The 17,915-nt window shown below is 42.2% G+C and overlaps 1 protein-coding gene across 1 annotated transcript in view; it reads right to left on the reverse strand.

The window, feature by feature from the left end:
* ABCA12 (ATP binding cassette subfamily A member 12) overlaps nucleotides 1-17,915 on the reverse strand; it is a 142,747-nt gene that overhangs the window by 40,115 nt on the left and 84,717 nt on the right. The window contains exons 33-40 of the mRNA XM_035138968.2: nucleotides 16,316-16,552; nucleotides 14,987-15,119; nucleotides 11,305-11,557; nucleotides 9,418-9,504; nucleotides 7,231-7,324; nucleotides 4,503-4,630; nucleotides 3,532-3,619; nucleotides 772-877 (exon numbers count right to left, since the gene is read on the reverse strand). Of these exons, the coding sequence (XP_034994859.1) occupies nucleotides 772-877; nucleotides 3,532-3,619; nucleotides 4,503-4,630; nucleotides 7,231-7,324; nucleotides 9,418-9,504; nucleotides 11,305-11,557; nucleotides 14,987-15,119; nucleotides 16,316-16,552 (1,126 nt within the window). The remainder of the gene's footprint in view (nucleotides 1-771; nucleotides 878-3,531; nucleotides 3,620-4,502; nucleotides 4,631-7,230; nucleotides 7,325-9,417; nucleotides 9,505-11,304; nucleotides 11,558-14,986; nucleotides 15,120-16,315; nucleotides 16,553-17,915) is intronic.

Raw genomic sequence — 17,915 nt, forward strand, 5'->3', positions numbered from 1 at the left:
GCAATCAAAAATAAAGAAGATACAGTTTGACTAAGCTGTTAATGCTCCTTCACTATAAAGCCATTTTCCTTTTACTGCAGCTTAGGCTAGAAGTCAAAATTTCCATTTCAATACATATTTTTTTAGGCTTGGAAGGCAAAGAAGCACAATATACATAAGTTGAAAGCCATAATGATTTGCTTAGTGTCAGTGTAAAAAGCTCTTTTTATGTGGTTTTTTTAAATACATGAAGCTTAAGTCAGAGCTCAAAAGCAGGATTGCCACCTATTTCAAATTGCTGAAATGACAGTGAACTTTCATCTGGCTATTTCAATGGTTCTTAAGCTGTCATTTATTTGTCAAAGCAACAAACGACTTTGGCTGCTTGAAAGGTGCCATGGAGAAAATACCATCAATTCTGTCTCCATCTAGGTTTCAATAAGCCTGACCTATCTAAAGTTACAAGTTCACAGCATACTTACCAGTTCCAAGTGCTTGAATGAGTTTAAATGAAAAGACTGAAAACAATTCCTGCTTGATCTAGGGATGTGAGTCTTAAGACAATGTTTACTAATTAGTTTTGTCTCCAGCAGCACATATTAAGATCATAAAGGAAAGAAGTGTAACTGATGCCCTGAAAAGCCTAAAAATTGGACAAGCCATTTTGCTGTTTTACGCCAATCATTCTTAATGGGCATGAATAAAAGTGTTATGCTTTACAATGTCACAATTCATTAGGCAATAGGCAGAAAAGAAAGCCTCTCAACCTGCCAAGGCCTGTTGAGCACCTACCATATTCAGAAGAGTTTTCTTTTGGCAAGTTAGCACGGAGAATGAAGTTATTCAAGCTGTTAAGGTAGGCGGGGAGGCTGTGATAACCTTCAGGATTATACCAGACCTATATTTAAATTTGAGAGACAAAAGCAACAGGGAAGAATAATTTTTTATTTTTATTTTTGCTTTTAATAAGATAAGGTTCTTCACCCACCATGCATATGGCCTGTGTGTTTTCTACTCCCTGCCCAATGCCACCAAACAAGGTGCACTTGTGAATGGTAGTTTCCAGTAACACATATATCAGTGCCAGGATGCCACCAAACAAGCTTCTCAGGTCTCTCTCTCTGTGTGTGTGGGTGTGTGTGCGCGTGCGCGTGCGTGCGTGCAGTGGCGGAGGAAGAGGAGTGCGGGGGAGCGCACGCCCCCGGCAGCGCGATCCCGGTGGGGTGCCATCGTGGCTCCCCCCCTGCTCACGCTGGGTGGGGTGCCATGCCCCTGCAGGCGGCGCACCACACCCACAGGATGCGCGCCACGGCCCTTTGGGTAGCGCACCATGCTCCCAGGACGCACACCAGCCCCGCCCCTGCCTGCTGTCTGCCACCCCCGGTGCTGGAGCATGAAGCTCCGTCACTGTGTCTGTCTGTCTGTCTGTCTGTCTGTCTCTGTCTCTCTCTTTGTGTGTGTCTTTTGTTGTTGAGGGATTTATGGTATTTCCCTCACAGGCTGTGCCCCTGAACACAATTCATGAACTGTAATCTCTTCCATGTACTGCCTTTCTGCACTTTCCTGTATTATCTTCGCAGTTGCTACTCAGAAGTGCCTCAAACATTGACCTTGAGTGATGTTCTGAACTGTGGGGTTTTTTTTTTTTTACCGTGTTAGTACAGAAAGCAGCCTAGATATTTTCCTATTCCATCCAGTAACTGAACAACAACAGGGCACCCCACTCAGCTAGGAGGCCCACTAGGTGGTCTTGAGCAAGGCACTCAGTCTAAACTTTCTCTTAGGCTTTCTGTAAAAATAAAATTAATATTGGTGCTCTGAGTTCCTTGGAGGAGAAAATGAGCTATAAATGTACCTGGGCCTGTAATTTCACAACGCTTTCTTGGGAATGAATGCCACTGACGTCAGTGCGACTCAGTTCCGACTGAGTAACATTCATGGGATTAGACTGAAAAGGACCCCCAATTTAGCAGAGTCCTGATACTTATTCCAGTCACATTCCCTCTTTCAATATATGGTGCTAACAAGGGGCAGAAATAGCTATAAGCCCACTGGACTGTGATCTCAGACTTTTCAGCTTCCTGCCTCAGGAAACCCAGGTCTCAAGTCCTGAAGATGTCAAATGATCTAGAATCAGTCAGGAAGAGCCATAATCCAGGACTGCTATAAGATGGGGGTCTGGAGAGGCGCTTTCAAAGATTCACTCAAGAGCACAAAAAGACAATAAATATGAAACGTCTTTTTTATGGAACTATTTTCAGAACATGGTGGCTACACTTCTGCCTTAAAATAAATTTCAAGTATCTTGACAGGCTTCACCCCTCCTATGCTTCTTTTGCTACAGGCTGCAGCTATGTATCCCTTTACGCAATGATTTTTATTTGTTATAATAAAAATGTTATTGATACAAGGAAAAAATGACCAATACAAGAGCCTGTTCCAAGTGTAGAACAGGCAAAGGGGAGCCTAGTCTGCTTCATACAATGTAAAGTGCAGTTTTTGTCACACGGTTTTCATTCTTTCCCTCCCTGCACCACAAACCATCTTGTTAATCTAGTAAAGAAGCGCGAGAGTGGCTGGAGAAAAAAGACAGCTGAATGAAAACAGACAAAAAGAAATTAGCTTAGTTGCAATTTGATGTGCCAGGTAAAATCACCAGTTTCAAAACAGATTTCTTGATTACATGCAATTCTGGGGAGTTTCTGAAATACTTTAGTATTTAAACTGATACCTGTTTCCTCACCACACCAGAAAGAAAGCAGTCCCTATTTCGTTGGTTTATTACAAGCCCCTAGTTATTTTTATTTAAGTGCTGGTTACCTATCACAGGGCCAACCCAAGACATTTTGCTAACTAGAAGTGAAGGGAATATGGCACCTCCCTTCACATTTTGTAAACAGAAGTCAATTGGACTGGCAGCTACTTCAATGTTGGGAATGGGTCAGAATCCCATGCTACACCTGAGAGTAGCTGAGGGCTACCTTACTCCTTGAGGGCACTAGGAGAAGGGGACGACAGAGGATGAGATGGTTGGACAGTGTTCTCGAAGCTACGAACATGAGTTTGACCAAACTGCGGGAGGCAGTGGAAGACAGGAGTGCCTGGCGTGCTCTGGTCCATGGGGTCACGAAGAGTCGGACACGACTAAACGACTAAACAACAACAACCTTACTCCTCAAGGCATGGCACACTCTCTTTTCCAGCAACATGGCCCACTCAACCTGGTATCCACTTGCTCAAGCAAATGTGTCAATGCAACAATAGGGTTGCCATAGGTCCTCTTTTTCCAGGAAATGTCCTCTTTTTCCAGGGTAGAGTCATCCTAGTGATCCATAGCTAAAGGTAGAGGTTGGCAAATGCGTCCTCTTTTTTGCTCTTCAAAATATGGCAACCCTAGCATGTAACCCATGAGCAGGTGTGCATGTACAGGCACAGGTCCAATAATTTCAAAGAATTTACCCTGACCATCACTTAGTTGAATATAATCCAATGTTCCAACCAAGAAACTGCTTTTCTAGATTTTCATTCCATATTTTCACAACTGCAGTTTACCTTAGTTATTGTCCTGTTAGCAGGCACTGGAGTTATATCAAACTTCAGGTCATTAGTCAAAGGCAGTCCAAAACTCCAACCACCATACCTAGAGGGGGGAAATAAATATGCCTCAGAAAATACACAGTACAGTCATAAGTTACATGATTGCCTCATTCCTTAAAGGTGGGTGAAACTCTGAGGCTCAGCAGCCCAATCATACCATGTACAGCAATGGTTGCACAAGTACTTACATTAAGGCAATGCCAAGCCAGCACATTAAAATCTTAATGAAGAATAACAATTTCAAATGGTTTTTAGTGATTTTCTTTTATTTTTAGATTTGCAGGATTTTAACCATCTCCTACAGTGAAAGCAGAGCCACAATATTTACAATTCTACATTTACAAAACCCAGTATCTGCAAATGTTATAATAAATTAATGAATAAAATAAAAATTATTTATGCATTTTCCTGCTTTTTTTTTTTAAAAAAAGGGTAGTTGTACAATTTTCTCCTTTTCAAAATAGAAATGTTTAGATTCCTAAAATATTCTAGAGCAAGCCTGATCCCCTTCAACCATGTCTGGCATCATGTCATTCATACATTCTGGCTTGCCAGAACTTTAAGAAATGTGACCTGGTTTTTCTCGGGGATGTAGAGTCAGGAGAACAGGGCACTATAGAGATAAACTCCACACAGCAGTTTCCCTAATGTTGGTGACTTCAGCTGTCATCGTCATAATCTCTTGACATTGGTTATGTTGGCTGAGGTTGATGGAAGTTGTAGTCAAAAACACATTGCCCACACCTCCCCTATCTACTGGGAGCACAATGCAGATGCCTCAACCCTTTTAATCAAAATTAAATACACAGCACACTTGTAAATTAACTCCAATGACCTGACAACTGGAGACAGCATAATAAAAAGGGTTTACTAAAAGAATCAAATGGTGAAAAAATAAAGAGGGTTTAATAGAATAAGCAATGTACCTCTTCTGCACAAAGTCTTTGGCAGTCACTAGAAGGTATGTCTCTACATCATGGCCAGTAAGGTTGTAAATTGTCCGGGAGAAGAAAGTTCTCTTGTGAGGTGGAGAAAAGTTAACTTTCGGACATTTCTAGGAACCAAAAAGAAATTTTTAACTCTTTTAGCTAAAAATCATATAGTCTTGGCAAATAAATATTATGTACAACTCACTTTATTGTTCCCATATAACTTGTCATACATAGTACACATCATAAAATTTAGCTTCAAATATGTTTCTTGTTTTAAAGTTACCCCATTCAGGACCAGGGAGTCCTCCACACCTGCCCCTCCCCCCAAAACAGTACTTCTGTCTTGTCAGGATTCAACTTCAATCTGTTAGCCACCATCCATCCTCCAACTATTTCCAGGCACTCACACAGGACATTCACTGCCTTCGCTGGTTCCGATTTTAAAGAGAGGTAGAATTGGGTATCATCCGTATACTTGCATACAAATCACCTGATGATCTCTCCCAGAGGCTTCATATAGATGTTGAAAAGCAAGGGGGAGAGGATGGAGCCCTGAGGCACCCCACAAGTGAGAGCCCAGGAGTCTGAACACTCATCCCCCAACACTACTATATGCACACCATGGCATTGCTGCTACAGCCCCTGTTAACCCCAGGCTTAAGGACAACACAGAAGGATATTCTTGGTTTATATGGCACCCTCTCAATCATAGGAAGTACGGTCTATTTGGAGCACATAATTCATTCCTCCTTTACTCTCTTCCCTTCACTCAGTGACACACATGCACAGTGCAGACCAGACTGGAAGTGTCATTAATTGTGTAAGTGCAATGAATGCCCAGATTTTTGTTATGTATGTGGCAGCCAAGGGAATACATGAGAAGCCCCCCCCCCCAACAATGAGGTGGGGTGATCATGAAATCTTTATTACGGCCAAAGGCCCACAATATAATCTTATGCAACACAATGTACAAAAACACTGGGCAAGACAGGATAAAATAAAGCAAGAGTAAATAAAGTTAAAAAAAAACGTAAAAAAAATTCAATACATATAAACAGATATAATTTGCAAGAATTCCTTGGCTAAAATAGATGGAACAGTACATTTGTTTCGACAAATTTCCACTATAAATCGGGGAATAGAACAGATTTTCAGTAATCATGAATTTAACCATTTTTCCTTTTGTATGAGAGAACTATAACCAAATATCTTGCTACTAGCAGTGTCTGTTCTGCTAGAGTTGCTGTCTTGTAGCAGATATGTTAACTGAGACTCCAAGTTCTCAGTCAAACTTTCTGTTATTAAGGGAAGTAGAAATCTGGTCCGGGGTGAGGTGGGGTGAGTGAGGGGCAGGGAAGTTTGCATTATCCATTCCCTGTCATGGTTCCATTAGGGTGGAGCAGTGTGTGTCACATGACCTCCTGTACACCTCCTAAGCTAACCAGCTGCACTCCGAGGGGTGGAGGACACTGTTCAAGTCACCACCGCCGTACTAAAGTTCACCTGCAGGCCCACTTAGCTTCTGAATATGGCATGACATGTACGGCGCGGTGGGGGGGGTGTGCGTCTTGTATTTTGCCTCAGGCAGCAGAATGTCTTGGGAGAGGTCTGCATGCTGTCAACAAAAATGCATTTTTGCCAACGGGAGCTTCCTTTGAAATGCAAGTAGCAGCTTCTGAGACAGGATTCTTTTCTCCTTTTTTTTGTCAGGACTATGGCAATTCCATGCCCCACCCTTATCAGCCTTCCCGAAAATGTGCACAATGATTGCACACACAAAATTCTGCACACAATAGGATTTAAGCATACCCAGGGATAGCCAAAACATTGGAGAGAGAGGACAGGTGAGATGAATTCCCACCTAAGATCACTATATACTGCCAAGTGCAGTGTTAGGCCTAGGAGAAGCCCTTGGAAGTCAAATTATATCTTTCCTCTTTTGGTTGAAGACCAGCCTTGAAAGCACTAGAGTCCAACACTCAGCTTTAATATCTTCCACTGGCAAATGCAATTCCCTTATTTACAAAAGGGCTTCCAATGAGATTAAGATCACAGTCCATTCTGTTATGGAGCAATTCCCACTGAGACCAGTGGGATCGGGCTGTGATGCTGTGCCTACATTTAGGCAGCCTAACTGTGCATAGAATTACAACCAAAGGCTCTAAACCCACACAGCATTATTTTTAAATAAGTTCAACTGAATTTAATGGATACAGGTAGGTAGCATGTGCATAGGATTGGACTATGAAGCAATTTCAATCCATGAACTCTGTTTTAGCTTGTTTGTGGGTGAACCAGCTCTGTGTTTGTCCAGCATTCAACACACCAAGCCTCCTTGGAGTCTGCAGCCTTCCCCAACTTGGTGCCCTCCAGATGTTTTGGGCTACAACTCTGCTGCCTGGGACTGATGGGAGCTAAAGTTCAAAATATTTGGAAGCTCCCAGGTTGACGAAAGTTGAAAGAATATAATAAAAAAGAAGCATATCTGTTCATACCATAATTGGTTCCCGACTAAAAAAGACTGAAAGCACAGCCTTATTTTCAATTCCAGGTAGTGACAGACAGTGGACAGTAACTCCTGTCACCAATTTATCCAACGTATGTAGCCAATGTTCAAATATGCAACCCTTGGAGCCAGCCGTTTGCTGCTGAACAAGTCCCACAAGTCCCTGATGTTTATTTCATATTTATCTCCTCTCATTGAGTTTTAATTTAACGTTACCTGTCTGTTGTCTGTGCAGTTGCAGGCAGAATACTGAGCACTCTGGTTCCCACTGAACACCCACTCGCCAGGCTCGCCTTCCTTGAAACATGCTCTGAAAATAAGCAGATTTAACACTGACATTTCCTGTTGGCAGGTGTGCAGATGACACATGGTAAGAAGGTGGCAGATTCCTATTTAATGCAGGGCACTTGGCCAGAGATCGCCTTTATTTATTGATTCTCCTGAGAGCCCCCAACAAATCCCACTCGCTTCAAGGGGAGCGAAGTTCACGCAGCCTGTCTAGTTCTTAATGGTTCTGCCTATTGCTCTGTCAATCTCTTTTCAGCCATTGAATTGTGATATTGATTGCAAAGGTCTAATGAGACTTGCTTTAAATTCCTTAGCAAGAAACTTTAGAAATTAACATTAAAATAACAACATTTTCTTGAATGCAGAAGGGAGCACAAGCCCTGAGGCATTGCATGGGTAAAGCATTAATTGGATAATCCTGCGATACTTGCTTAATAATGTGCAGTCTGCACTCTGCACAAATACTTCCCTAAGCAACAGAATCGTGCTTCCTTCCTATTACCCTAAAAGGCAAAATCTTTAGCCCAGCTCCTGTATGGCTCTCAAATCGGACCTTCTGCCAATCTTAAGACCCTTGAAACAGTACAATCAAAATTTTTAAGATCAGTATTCGGTACCCCAAAGAGCACACCTAATGCAGTGTTAAGGCAAGAGGCAGGACTTCCCAGAGTGGAATTAAAAGTCTGGGAACAAGCAATATCCCTCTGGTTGAAAATCCATTACAATCCAAAGGGAATGTTACCTCATTTCCTGGCCGAAGTTCCCTATCCACCCTGGCTTATGCAAATAACTAACAAGATCAAACAAATTGGCGTAAATCCTGAAGATCTTTTTAATGGAACTCTGAACAAGGCAAAAATAATTATTACTCAGAGAGTTTACGATGTTGAATTACAACAAGAAGATGCCTTACTCCCGGAGAATTATAGATGTCTAAAATCGTGGCCTAATTTTACAGCTGCCCCTTACTTATCTAACATCACTAACGAAGCTTATAGATGGGCCTTCTCTAGAGCCCGCTTTGAGGCAATGCCCTCAGCAGTGCTGTACGGCAAATTTATGTGGGTACCAATTCATGAGCGCCTTTGCCCTTGCATGTTTAACAAGGTAGAATCTGTGACTCACATTCTTTTATTTTGTGAATTTTATAGTGAAGAACGAGCTTGACTTATTTTACCCTTTTTATCAAAATTTACACCCTTACAATATTATTTGGAATTTCCCTCCGAAATCTTATGAAAGTTCCTTCTGGAAGATTCCACAAGCCCAGTGTCATATGACGTGGCCAAATTCTGCACTTTAGCTATTAAGAAAGTCAATCCCTTCTATTGAATGACACATTGCAAATTCCTTTTGTGTAATTGTTCTATTTCTGGTGATGTTATTGCTGATTTTCTTTTGTTTGGAATTATGATATTCTGTATTGCTGGCTTTTGCTGTAATAAAAATTGAACTTGAGAATCGTGCTAAGTCGGTTCAGGGATAACCAGAAGCTACTGTCAAGGCCCAAGATGAAAGCCCATCATGCTTTCCCACACACAGCTCAGTCAGCCCAGATGAGACATGTGCATCAATAGGTGTGATACAGAATCTCCTACCCACCTTGGCTCACACCATCAATGTACGAATATTGCTTGGGCAGCTAAGGCTACAACCCCATACACTTTTACGTGTTAGTGAGCCCCCTTGGACAGGAAATCCGTGGCTGTAATCTATGCCTATTTTCTTCAGACTGAGTCACATTAAATGCAAAAAGTCTTGGGTTGCATAAAATTTATTGAATTATGTGGGCTTACTTCTGGGTGAATATGAATAGCATTGTGAGGAAGGTTTAAATTTTAGTTGAAGTCATTTGTCTTGCATCCAGGCACTGAACGCAGAATGGATACCAACAGAACCTTTCAAGTAAGTATGCTTTAAAATATCAGCCTTAGTAAATGCAAAACATTTTTAAAACTACATTCTTTAACAATCTGACGGTTGCTGGAGACCTGTTTCTAAGAACATCATAGCTTGGCAGATGGTGAAAGGGTTCCCTTAATGCCTGATGACTCTTAATTTCTGGCCACTTCCCTTCCCTGATTAGGAATTTAAAAGAAGAAAACAGCTACTTACAAAATACTTTTGTTCACGCATGTGCTATCTGCTCCAGGAAAAGAAAGCATTGAAGCAACCAGAGCATCAGTCGTTTCATTATAATTTCTAGGGTTTTTAAAAAGTACAAAAATTGTTAACTGAACTTTCATTAGAGTCAGAATAGCTGTATAGCATATAAGCTGAATAACATAAGCATAGTCAAAGTCAAACACTATTTTATATCCCACTGCATAAATCATGGAATAGATATGAAGTTTTGGCACAAAACAGGATCATTCGTTTGCTAGGTTCAAAGTTACACATATAAAACTAACGGTTTGTCATATAAAATTTTAGGCTGTGACCCTATAACCAGTTTGTGAGCAATTCTTCAATTATCTACCCTAAAGAAATTTTACTGTATCACTCAAAAGTCCCATTTCAAATGAGAACCAAGAACTTTTATCTCAGAAGCAAATTTCCCAGTTCTCATGTGTCTTTTTCAGGAGGGGACATTTTCTGACATGAGAGAGCACTCCAAAAAGTTTCTCTATAGTACACTGGAGTCATTCTTCTGAAGTGTTTCCCTGTAAATAGTCCCTGAAGGTGAATCCACAAACTGCTGCTTAGAATTCAATTCATCTTGAACTGAAGAAGCAGTTCAGCACAAGGAATGTGTTGATATAGAAATTCATTTTGAGGTGGGGGGGGGCAGGAAGGTGTATGCACAGTGATAGCAGTTTTCCTATCTGCCGGCCTTGTGCCAAAACTTTTGAAATCCAGAAGAATATAAAGTAGCAATTGAAAGTTTACTAAAGAGCTGCTGATATGAAAAGGTTTAGAAATAATTGTGATGCTCCGCATTTGTGCACTACTGAATTAAACTTTTAATGTTTCAAGGCTTCAAATCTGTGGAATTTGTCAGTCAAGAGATTTCTGGGTAATCTCTTCGATAGGTAAAAAACATTCAGAGATAATTTCTTAGTAGACCTAATCATATTGCTGAAGTGTGTGTGTGTGTGTGTGTGTGTGTGTGTGTGTGTGTGTGTGTGTGTACAGGTTGTCAGACTGGCAACCTAGAGCCTCTTTTGCCTTTAAAGCTGCCTCTGACAATTCATGAGCTGAGAGGCAACACCTGGCTGTGGCAACCATAGGGAGCTCATGTTCCTTACCAACAGGTGTAAGAGGAAGTGGACTACTGGGCCTGCAGAGTTCTGCTGTGTTGTTGGAGGACCCTGACACACACACAAAACCTGTGCTACTGCACTTTGCTGACCCAGCCTCTTAGGCCATCACTTGGTAAGCTGAGGCTCCCAGAGGCTTTCCCAACTCTAGAAAACACTGGATTACAGAATTTAATAAAACGTCTTCCTTTTGTCAACCCCCTCTTCCAACTGTCATGAGCCAGGAGTCAGTTTTGCCTGAAGAGGCAGAAGGCAGAATGGCTCCATCGGCAGCTGATCAGCCTTCAAGGACGCAGAGGAGAAGGCGCTGATGAGAACCGGCTGGCTTCAGCCTTCTTAAGCCGAGCTTCCAGCAGCAGTCAGGTGCTGGTAACAACGCTTTTAGTTCCATGCTGCTGCCTTCTCATCTTGACCTTTGACCCCCATGATCATCATATTCCCTGACCCCTGGACCATCTGAACGTGTGGATTGCTGTTCGCCCGACCCTAGGACTGGACCTGACTTCAGATGCTGACTCTCCAGGCAAGTACACCTCAGAGACTTCTGGTTGGCTGGCCTCCCACTCCACTGAGCTCTGCACGTTGTTGCTCAGCAACAAGAAACCACCAACTATATTCCTAGCATACCTCATTATGATACTATTTTTTGCCCCCAGACTAAGTCACTTAACCATATGGCAGATCTTGGCCATTATACCTGGTCCATAATGCTAGCTTTAATAACATAAAAAGGGATATTCACCCAAAGAAGTCTGTCTGCTTGGAGGAACCATACAAGGATGGGGAGAGGTGGAGCGCTGGATATTCAGCCACCTTACTTCTCAAGGTGCCGAGGCCCATGGCAGCAGTCACAAAGAGCACAGGAAGGACGACCTGAGCAATAAAGCCTTTCACATTGCGGCGTGTGTGATGGAACCTCTTAATGAGCAAAGCTGTGGCCTTCCTCAGCAAGAGACGAAAGCTGTTCGGCTTCATCGGCTTAACCAGTGCTTGGTCTATTGAGCAGAAAAGGGATGAACGAGATATATAAGTACTGAGCGATGCTCCCTCCTCACACTTGCATTCACCCAGTTTACCCGACCAAAACACGTGGGCTGGTTTAAAATGATGCTACTTCTCTTTTACTGATTGACATCAAAAATCCTTGATTTGGGGTAGCTTCTGCACCAGGGCTGCTTCCCTAGGAGAAATCTGTGCTGGAGCCACAAGCTTGATGGTCAGCCAAGAGTCCAATCTCATTGTCTAAAGCAATGCTTGAAGTCCTTCAGCTGTGCTTAAAGCAGGAGAAATGGAATAGTACCAAAAAATTACCATTTAAACAAAGTAAAAAAATAAATAAACGAGAAGTGGCTTACTAACGCTGCTGCTCCAATGCTCTAAACTGTAGAAACCCTCTGCTCAACCCCCTCCACGTGTATGAAGTTGCCCCTAGACCAGGGGCGCCATCTTCTTAAAGGGATTGAGGGGGCAACGTCATGACATCGCACATCTGAAGCTAGGGGGCAGAGCCGGCAGAGCCAAATGCCCCCTGAATATTGAGGGGGCTCAGCTCCTTCAAAAAATACTTGGGAGGGAGGGGCCAAAACTGCCCTGGCCCTTAGAAGATGGTGCACTCACCCTAGACCCACAGCCAAGACTGGAGGAAACCTACAAATTGTGGAAAGGTGCCAACTGACCCATCAGTATCACAAGAATGACATGAGAGGCAATAGAGACCGTTTTGTCATTTAGTTCAGTATTGCCTACTCTGACAGACAGTGGCTCTTCGGGATCTCTGGTATGCACATCATTTGCTGCTGGAAATTTTGTCTTTTTAACTGGAGGTGCCAAGGAGGGAGGTGCTCTGCCACTGATCTATGGTCTCTCAACTCATGAGATATGGCCGTCACAAAGTTATATGGGAAGGAAGCACGAAGAGCGCATTAGCTGGGAGGCGAAATTTAAAGGCTAGAAACGGCTCAGGCAAGGAAGATTCCCCTGGAGTTTGGCTCAACGCCTAACTCCAGAAAGGAGAAGGAAAGGTCAGTGCTGCTTAATTCATTTTCCTTGGCCTGAGGAAGAGCCTCAAGCCAAAAGCTCTGCGCTCCCTCCCAAATCATCCTGTGGTTGTTCAAAACACGATACCTATTAGTCTGTATTGTGCAATTGTAGCACTCACTGGACCCACTAATATTCCCAAATGCAATGAGAAGGGGGGAGGGTCATTGCAAAGTAACGATTGAAGGATTATGAAAACACAGAAGCAAAATTTCAGATTTCAATCTACATCTGCTGGCATTTTTACACTTTCTAGGTAAAATGTTCAACCTTTACGAACTACATCCATCGGCAATAAGCCATACTTTAAATTTGCACAAAGCAAGCTGCAGCTACAAGATAATAGTAATGGCAGCTACTCACAAACATTTCTGCCTATTTGTTCTACACAGGACTCCAAAAAAAGACAAGAACATTGTCTCTTAGTATGTAAAGATATAAAATTTGCCATAGTAGAAAGGGTGTGTCAGAAGGAAAAGGAATATATATTGTAATGTTTTTTATTAATGCAACATTTCTGTATGTAACTGTGTACTTTTGAACTATTTTCTTTTAAGTTGCCTGTTGTTGCTTCAGTTTTTTGTACACCACTTAGGGACATTTGAAATCTATTAAGCAGAATAGAAATTAAAACAGTCAAATCAAATTCTCAAACCTTAATTGAGGTGAAATGCTGCTATCCATGTTAGATTATCTACATTCGCACATAGAAAGTGCAGATCAGCTCTCAACCAGCCTGATTGAGAAACAGCCATGAAGCTGCATATATGTCACCACATCATGATTTTCATACCTTAAAACACTCATTTCATGTAGTCATAGGGCCAGTTCAGAACATGGAGCTCCTCCATAGACACAGTTGGGTGAAAAAAAGTGATGTCTGATCTGGCACAACCATGTGGATAGCAGTAATTCTTGTGAACAAATTGAGCCTTATTTTCTTTTACCCAACACATTTACCCATTTTTAATGCAACAAGATTAACCACTGGAAAGCAGCGCCAGTTATCAGTGTGGCCATGATGAGTCACAAGTTACTTTCTCCTCACAGCTGTATTTGTATTATTTGCTTGAAACTCTTGAGAAACTTTAGGGTACCGAACTAGCCAACAGAAAATAGGGTTTACCTAGTCAGTTATGATACTTAAATACTTAAGGTATTTAAGCCCTGGTTCTTTTCACGGAGGTAATTGTCCGAACATGGAGGCTCACATGATTTGCCCATTTTTATTTGTTTGCTAGGGGCCTTCTCTCTGAAATCTAATGTTTTCATGGAGGAATATTCAGTCAAGTGAGTGTCCACCTACATTGAAGAAGTACACTCCAGGCAGGAGTTTACCTCCTCAGTTGGAAGTAGGCCTATAATTCAAGCTGCTTTTTCAGGCACATGTGCCAGCAAAAGATTCTTTAAGCAACTTGCAGCTTCAGAGCTCTGATTTTATTTGGATGGTGGCCTCTGGTCCTAGCAAAGCTGGTTGCCAGTTGGGACTTGAATTGCTAGGTTTACAAATGAAGCAAAAGTTACACTTTAGCTCTCACCCCTTCACCAAATGGTTGACTGTGAAGGTGCCTATTGGGTCCTTTAAGACTGAATCCATATAAAGCTTATTTACTTGGAAAACCCCACCAAAATAAATGAGATGGAGTCCTCTATAAATGTGGCTACGATTGAGCTGTAAAGTTCCTTCACTATGGCAGATCTGTGACCCACCCAGTCAGTTTGATACACTTCCAGCTTGTCTAAACAGAGTAGTGGTCAAGGATCTAGGAGGCTGATGGGCTGCATTAATTTGCGGGTGATGGTTCATGAGTTTTGCAGGCCTGCATTACATCGTAGTTAGTGCAACTGCTCTTTCGTGCATGCTAGAAGCCTGAAACTTTTTAAGGGAAAACTGTACACTGGGGCAAAATTTCAGAGTCTTTATTTACCCTCTCCCCTTTGAAAGTTTTTTTGTCACAGCATAGGAAGCTGCCTTAGACTATGCCAGAGCATTGAACCATGTATCTCAGCACTGTCTACATTGACGGCCAGTGGCTGCCCAGGGATGCAGACAGGGTCTTTCCAAGTCCCTACTGCAAATGCTGGGCTTTGAACCTGGAACCGTCTACATGCAAAGCAGGTGCTCCGCCATTGTGATAGAGCCTAAGCATGGAAAAGTGGAGAAATGAGATAAATGATTTGACAGGTGCATCCACTATTCTTGGTTGGCAGGGGGAGCAAGTGTTCTAAGGTGTATTCCTGAGAATCCTCATACCGGTATTTGTAACGCACACACACCCCACCCCCAGTGGGGCCTGCCCTAGGAAACAGGAATCCTTCCTTAGCTAATGCTAGTTGACAATGTAGCCAATTATTTAGCTGCCAGGGACCTAATCATGGATAAATACCATCTTTCTCAGTGAAGTTATCGGCGTTCATGGAGAGATCGTCTGTCTCCAGATTGCAACTGGCTGCCTCTTGGGACAATTCCACATCAGCTTGTTCATCTTTTGCCTGGTCTTTGGTCAAATTGAGAAATACCTGCATAACGGCAAAACAAAAATACTTTTATTTCAGTTCCGTGAAGTCCTCTTACAGATGTAGAAGGGCGAAGAAGCCACAGCCCAGGCAAAATATTAAAAGCAGGTACAGGTGGGGGGGGGAGCACACAGGTGAACATTCTGTTACATGAGAACAGTGCCCATTCTTCTGACAACTGATAATTCTGCGAATTCAAAAATATTTCTGTGAATTCACTACGTATATATCTTTAAACAAACCTCTAGCATAAATCACCACTGAAACGAAACAAATGGGGAAACTGTGCAATTTAACTGAAAGACTGGAGTTATTCCTCCCTGGAGGAAAGAGCCTTGGACGTAAGTAAATAACCCACTGCCAGGGGTCGGAAAACCCTGCTGACCAATGGAGATACTGCTTGTACATGCTGGCATCTTTGCCACTGGCCAGCCATTGAGTCAATTTGCACCATCTTTTGCTCCATCTCTGGAAAGAAGAGCTCGGAGATGGCTATAAACAGCCCTATGCACCCGATTGTAATTCTCCCTTTATGTAGATTGATGTAAGGTAAAGGTAACGGGACCCCTGACCATTAGGTCCAGTCGTGACCGACTCTAGGGTTGCATGCTCATCTCGCATTATTGGCCGAGGGAGCCGGCGTATAGCTTCCAGGTCATGTGGCCAGCATGACAAAACCGCTTCTGGCAAACCAGAGCAGCACATGGAAACGCCGTTTACCTTCCCGCTGTAGCGGTTCCTATTTATCTACTTGCATTTTTACGTGCTTTCGAACTGATAGCTTGTCAGGAGCTAGGACCAAGAAACGGGAGCTCACCCCGTCACAGGGATTTGAACCGCCGACCTTCTGATCAGCAAGCCCTAGGCTCAGTGGTTTAACCACAGCGCCACCTGGGTCCCAGATTGATGTATGAATTGATAAATAAATTGAATGCATGTTCATATAGTTAAGGGGAAATCAGGGCAAAATGTTCAATACCTTGGCTTCGCCTTTGTAGCTCCCAGTAGATTTATTTCTTTAATAAATGTGTGTTCAACCTTTTGGTAAAATTATTATCAGGTGGTTCGCAAGATTTAAACTGCCCCCGCCCAATGAAATTGCAACAAAACAACAATCAATAAAACATCAGCATAAAATGGCAATAAAACAACCAGATACTTAAAACTCATCAGATGTTTATAAGTATTTAGATGCTCACTTCTTCCACGGTGCTGTCTGAAATTCCATAGCAGCCAATATGGAGGTCACTCAAACCACTGTCCAGACCTCTCAGGAGAGACTGGTAGGATGAGGAAACTTTACTGTTAAATGGGGGGAGTGCATAGACAAGCTCGCCACCAATGTCTTCCTTGAGATAGGCTTCTGGAAGATGAGACTGGATCATGGCTGTCACTGCAGACGTATCACATTCTTCCGTGAAGTTTAGAGTTGGACTCTAGGGGAAGAAGGGAGGAGAGAACACAGCACACTAAAGCAATTGCATGTGAGGATTTGATTCTCCAGACATATTTCTTTATTACTATCAAAGATACTACAACCCAGGGGCATTTAGTGAAGCTGAAAGCTGGCACATTGCGGCCATACAGACAAAAGAAAGTTCTTCTTTACACAGTAGATAGTTATAGAATTCATTCCCGTAAGATATAGTGACAGCCACCAACTTGGATGGCTTTAAGTGGGGATTAGACAAATAAATGGAGGAGAAGGCTATTAATGGCTGCTAGCCACAACGGAGGCAGAATGCCTCTGAATACCAGTTAATGGGAATCACTCAAAGGGGGAGTGGTATTGGGTGCAAGGCCTGCTTCCAGGCTTCTCATAAGCATCTGTGAGTACAGGATGCTGGGTGACAAGGCCTCTTTGGCCTAATCCAGCAGTTGCTTGGTAGTTTTCTTTATATATATATATATATATATATATATATATATATATATATATATATATATATATATAGTTTTGCTTTGGTGAGTCAAAATTTGACACAGTAGCGCATACCTACTTTATTTCTTTTTCCAGTCCAACACATTGCTAACTATAAGAAGTCTGCAAATATGTTAATATAGAATTGCTCCACTACATCCCACCTCACTCCCTGGATCAATCTCAGAAGGAAATTACAGGTTAGGCAAAGTTTTAAAATGATTTTCTCCACATTTTTAAAATCCAGGGTAGTCCTGTGTGGGCTGCATTAGAGAATGAAACGGTGAGTGGGAGGAGGTTACTTAATGCTTTCAGTTCCATCTTTTTAAGCTCAATTTTTTTCTCTTTTTTTCTCTCTCTCTTGTGGGGGGGAGAGGATACACTGTGAAAAAGCAACTCAGGAATGGTGATTCTCACATGGATTTCTATCCATTTGCACTTCCTCCAGTTCAACTATATATATTTTTTAAAGCAATGTAGAAGGATGCACAAAACCCCATCCAAATACAGGCATGGTTGAATCTGCCTGTTTCCAGGTGATGCCACTGTTTCCTCTTTCCACTTTTGCATGTTTTTACTCAGTTTTGTTCTCCTTCCAAATCAGAAACCTTTACAAAATGCATATTTAAACACATATTTTAAAGTCAATTCTTTCTCTTAAAACATATTTAAATGCACCACTTGGTAACCCTAAATTTCTGTGAACTGTGCTGCAACATTTGGAGGAGTGCAAAACCTGGTGGATAGTTTAGTTCTGATCCACACATTTACTTGGCGAATTATGGATCAGGCAAGTTCATATCAGGACTTGCAAAAAAATGCAATTCCTCAAGCATCCCTGATTTTGAGTTTAAGTCAGCCGTCTGGTACTGGCCAAA

The sequence above is a fragment of the Zootoca vivipara genome, chromosome 1 (genome assembly GCF_963506605.1).
Source record: "Zootoca vivipara chromosome 1, rZooViv1.1, whole genome shotgun sequence".
NCBI classification, from domain to species: domain Eukaryota; kingdom Metazoa; phylum Chordata; class Lepidosauria; order Squamata; family Lacertidae; genus Zootoca; species Zootoca vivipara.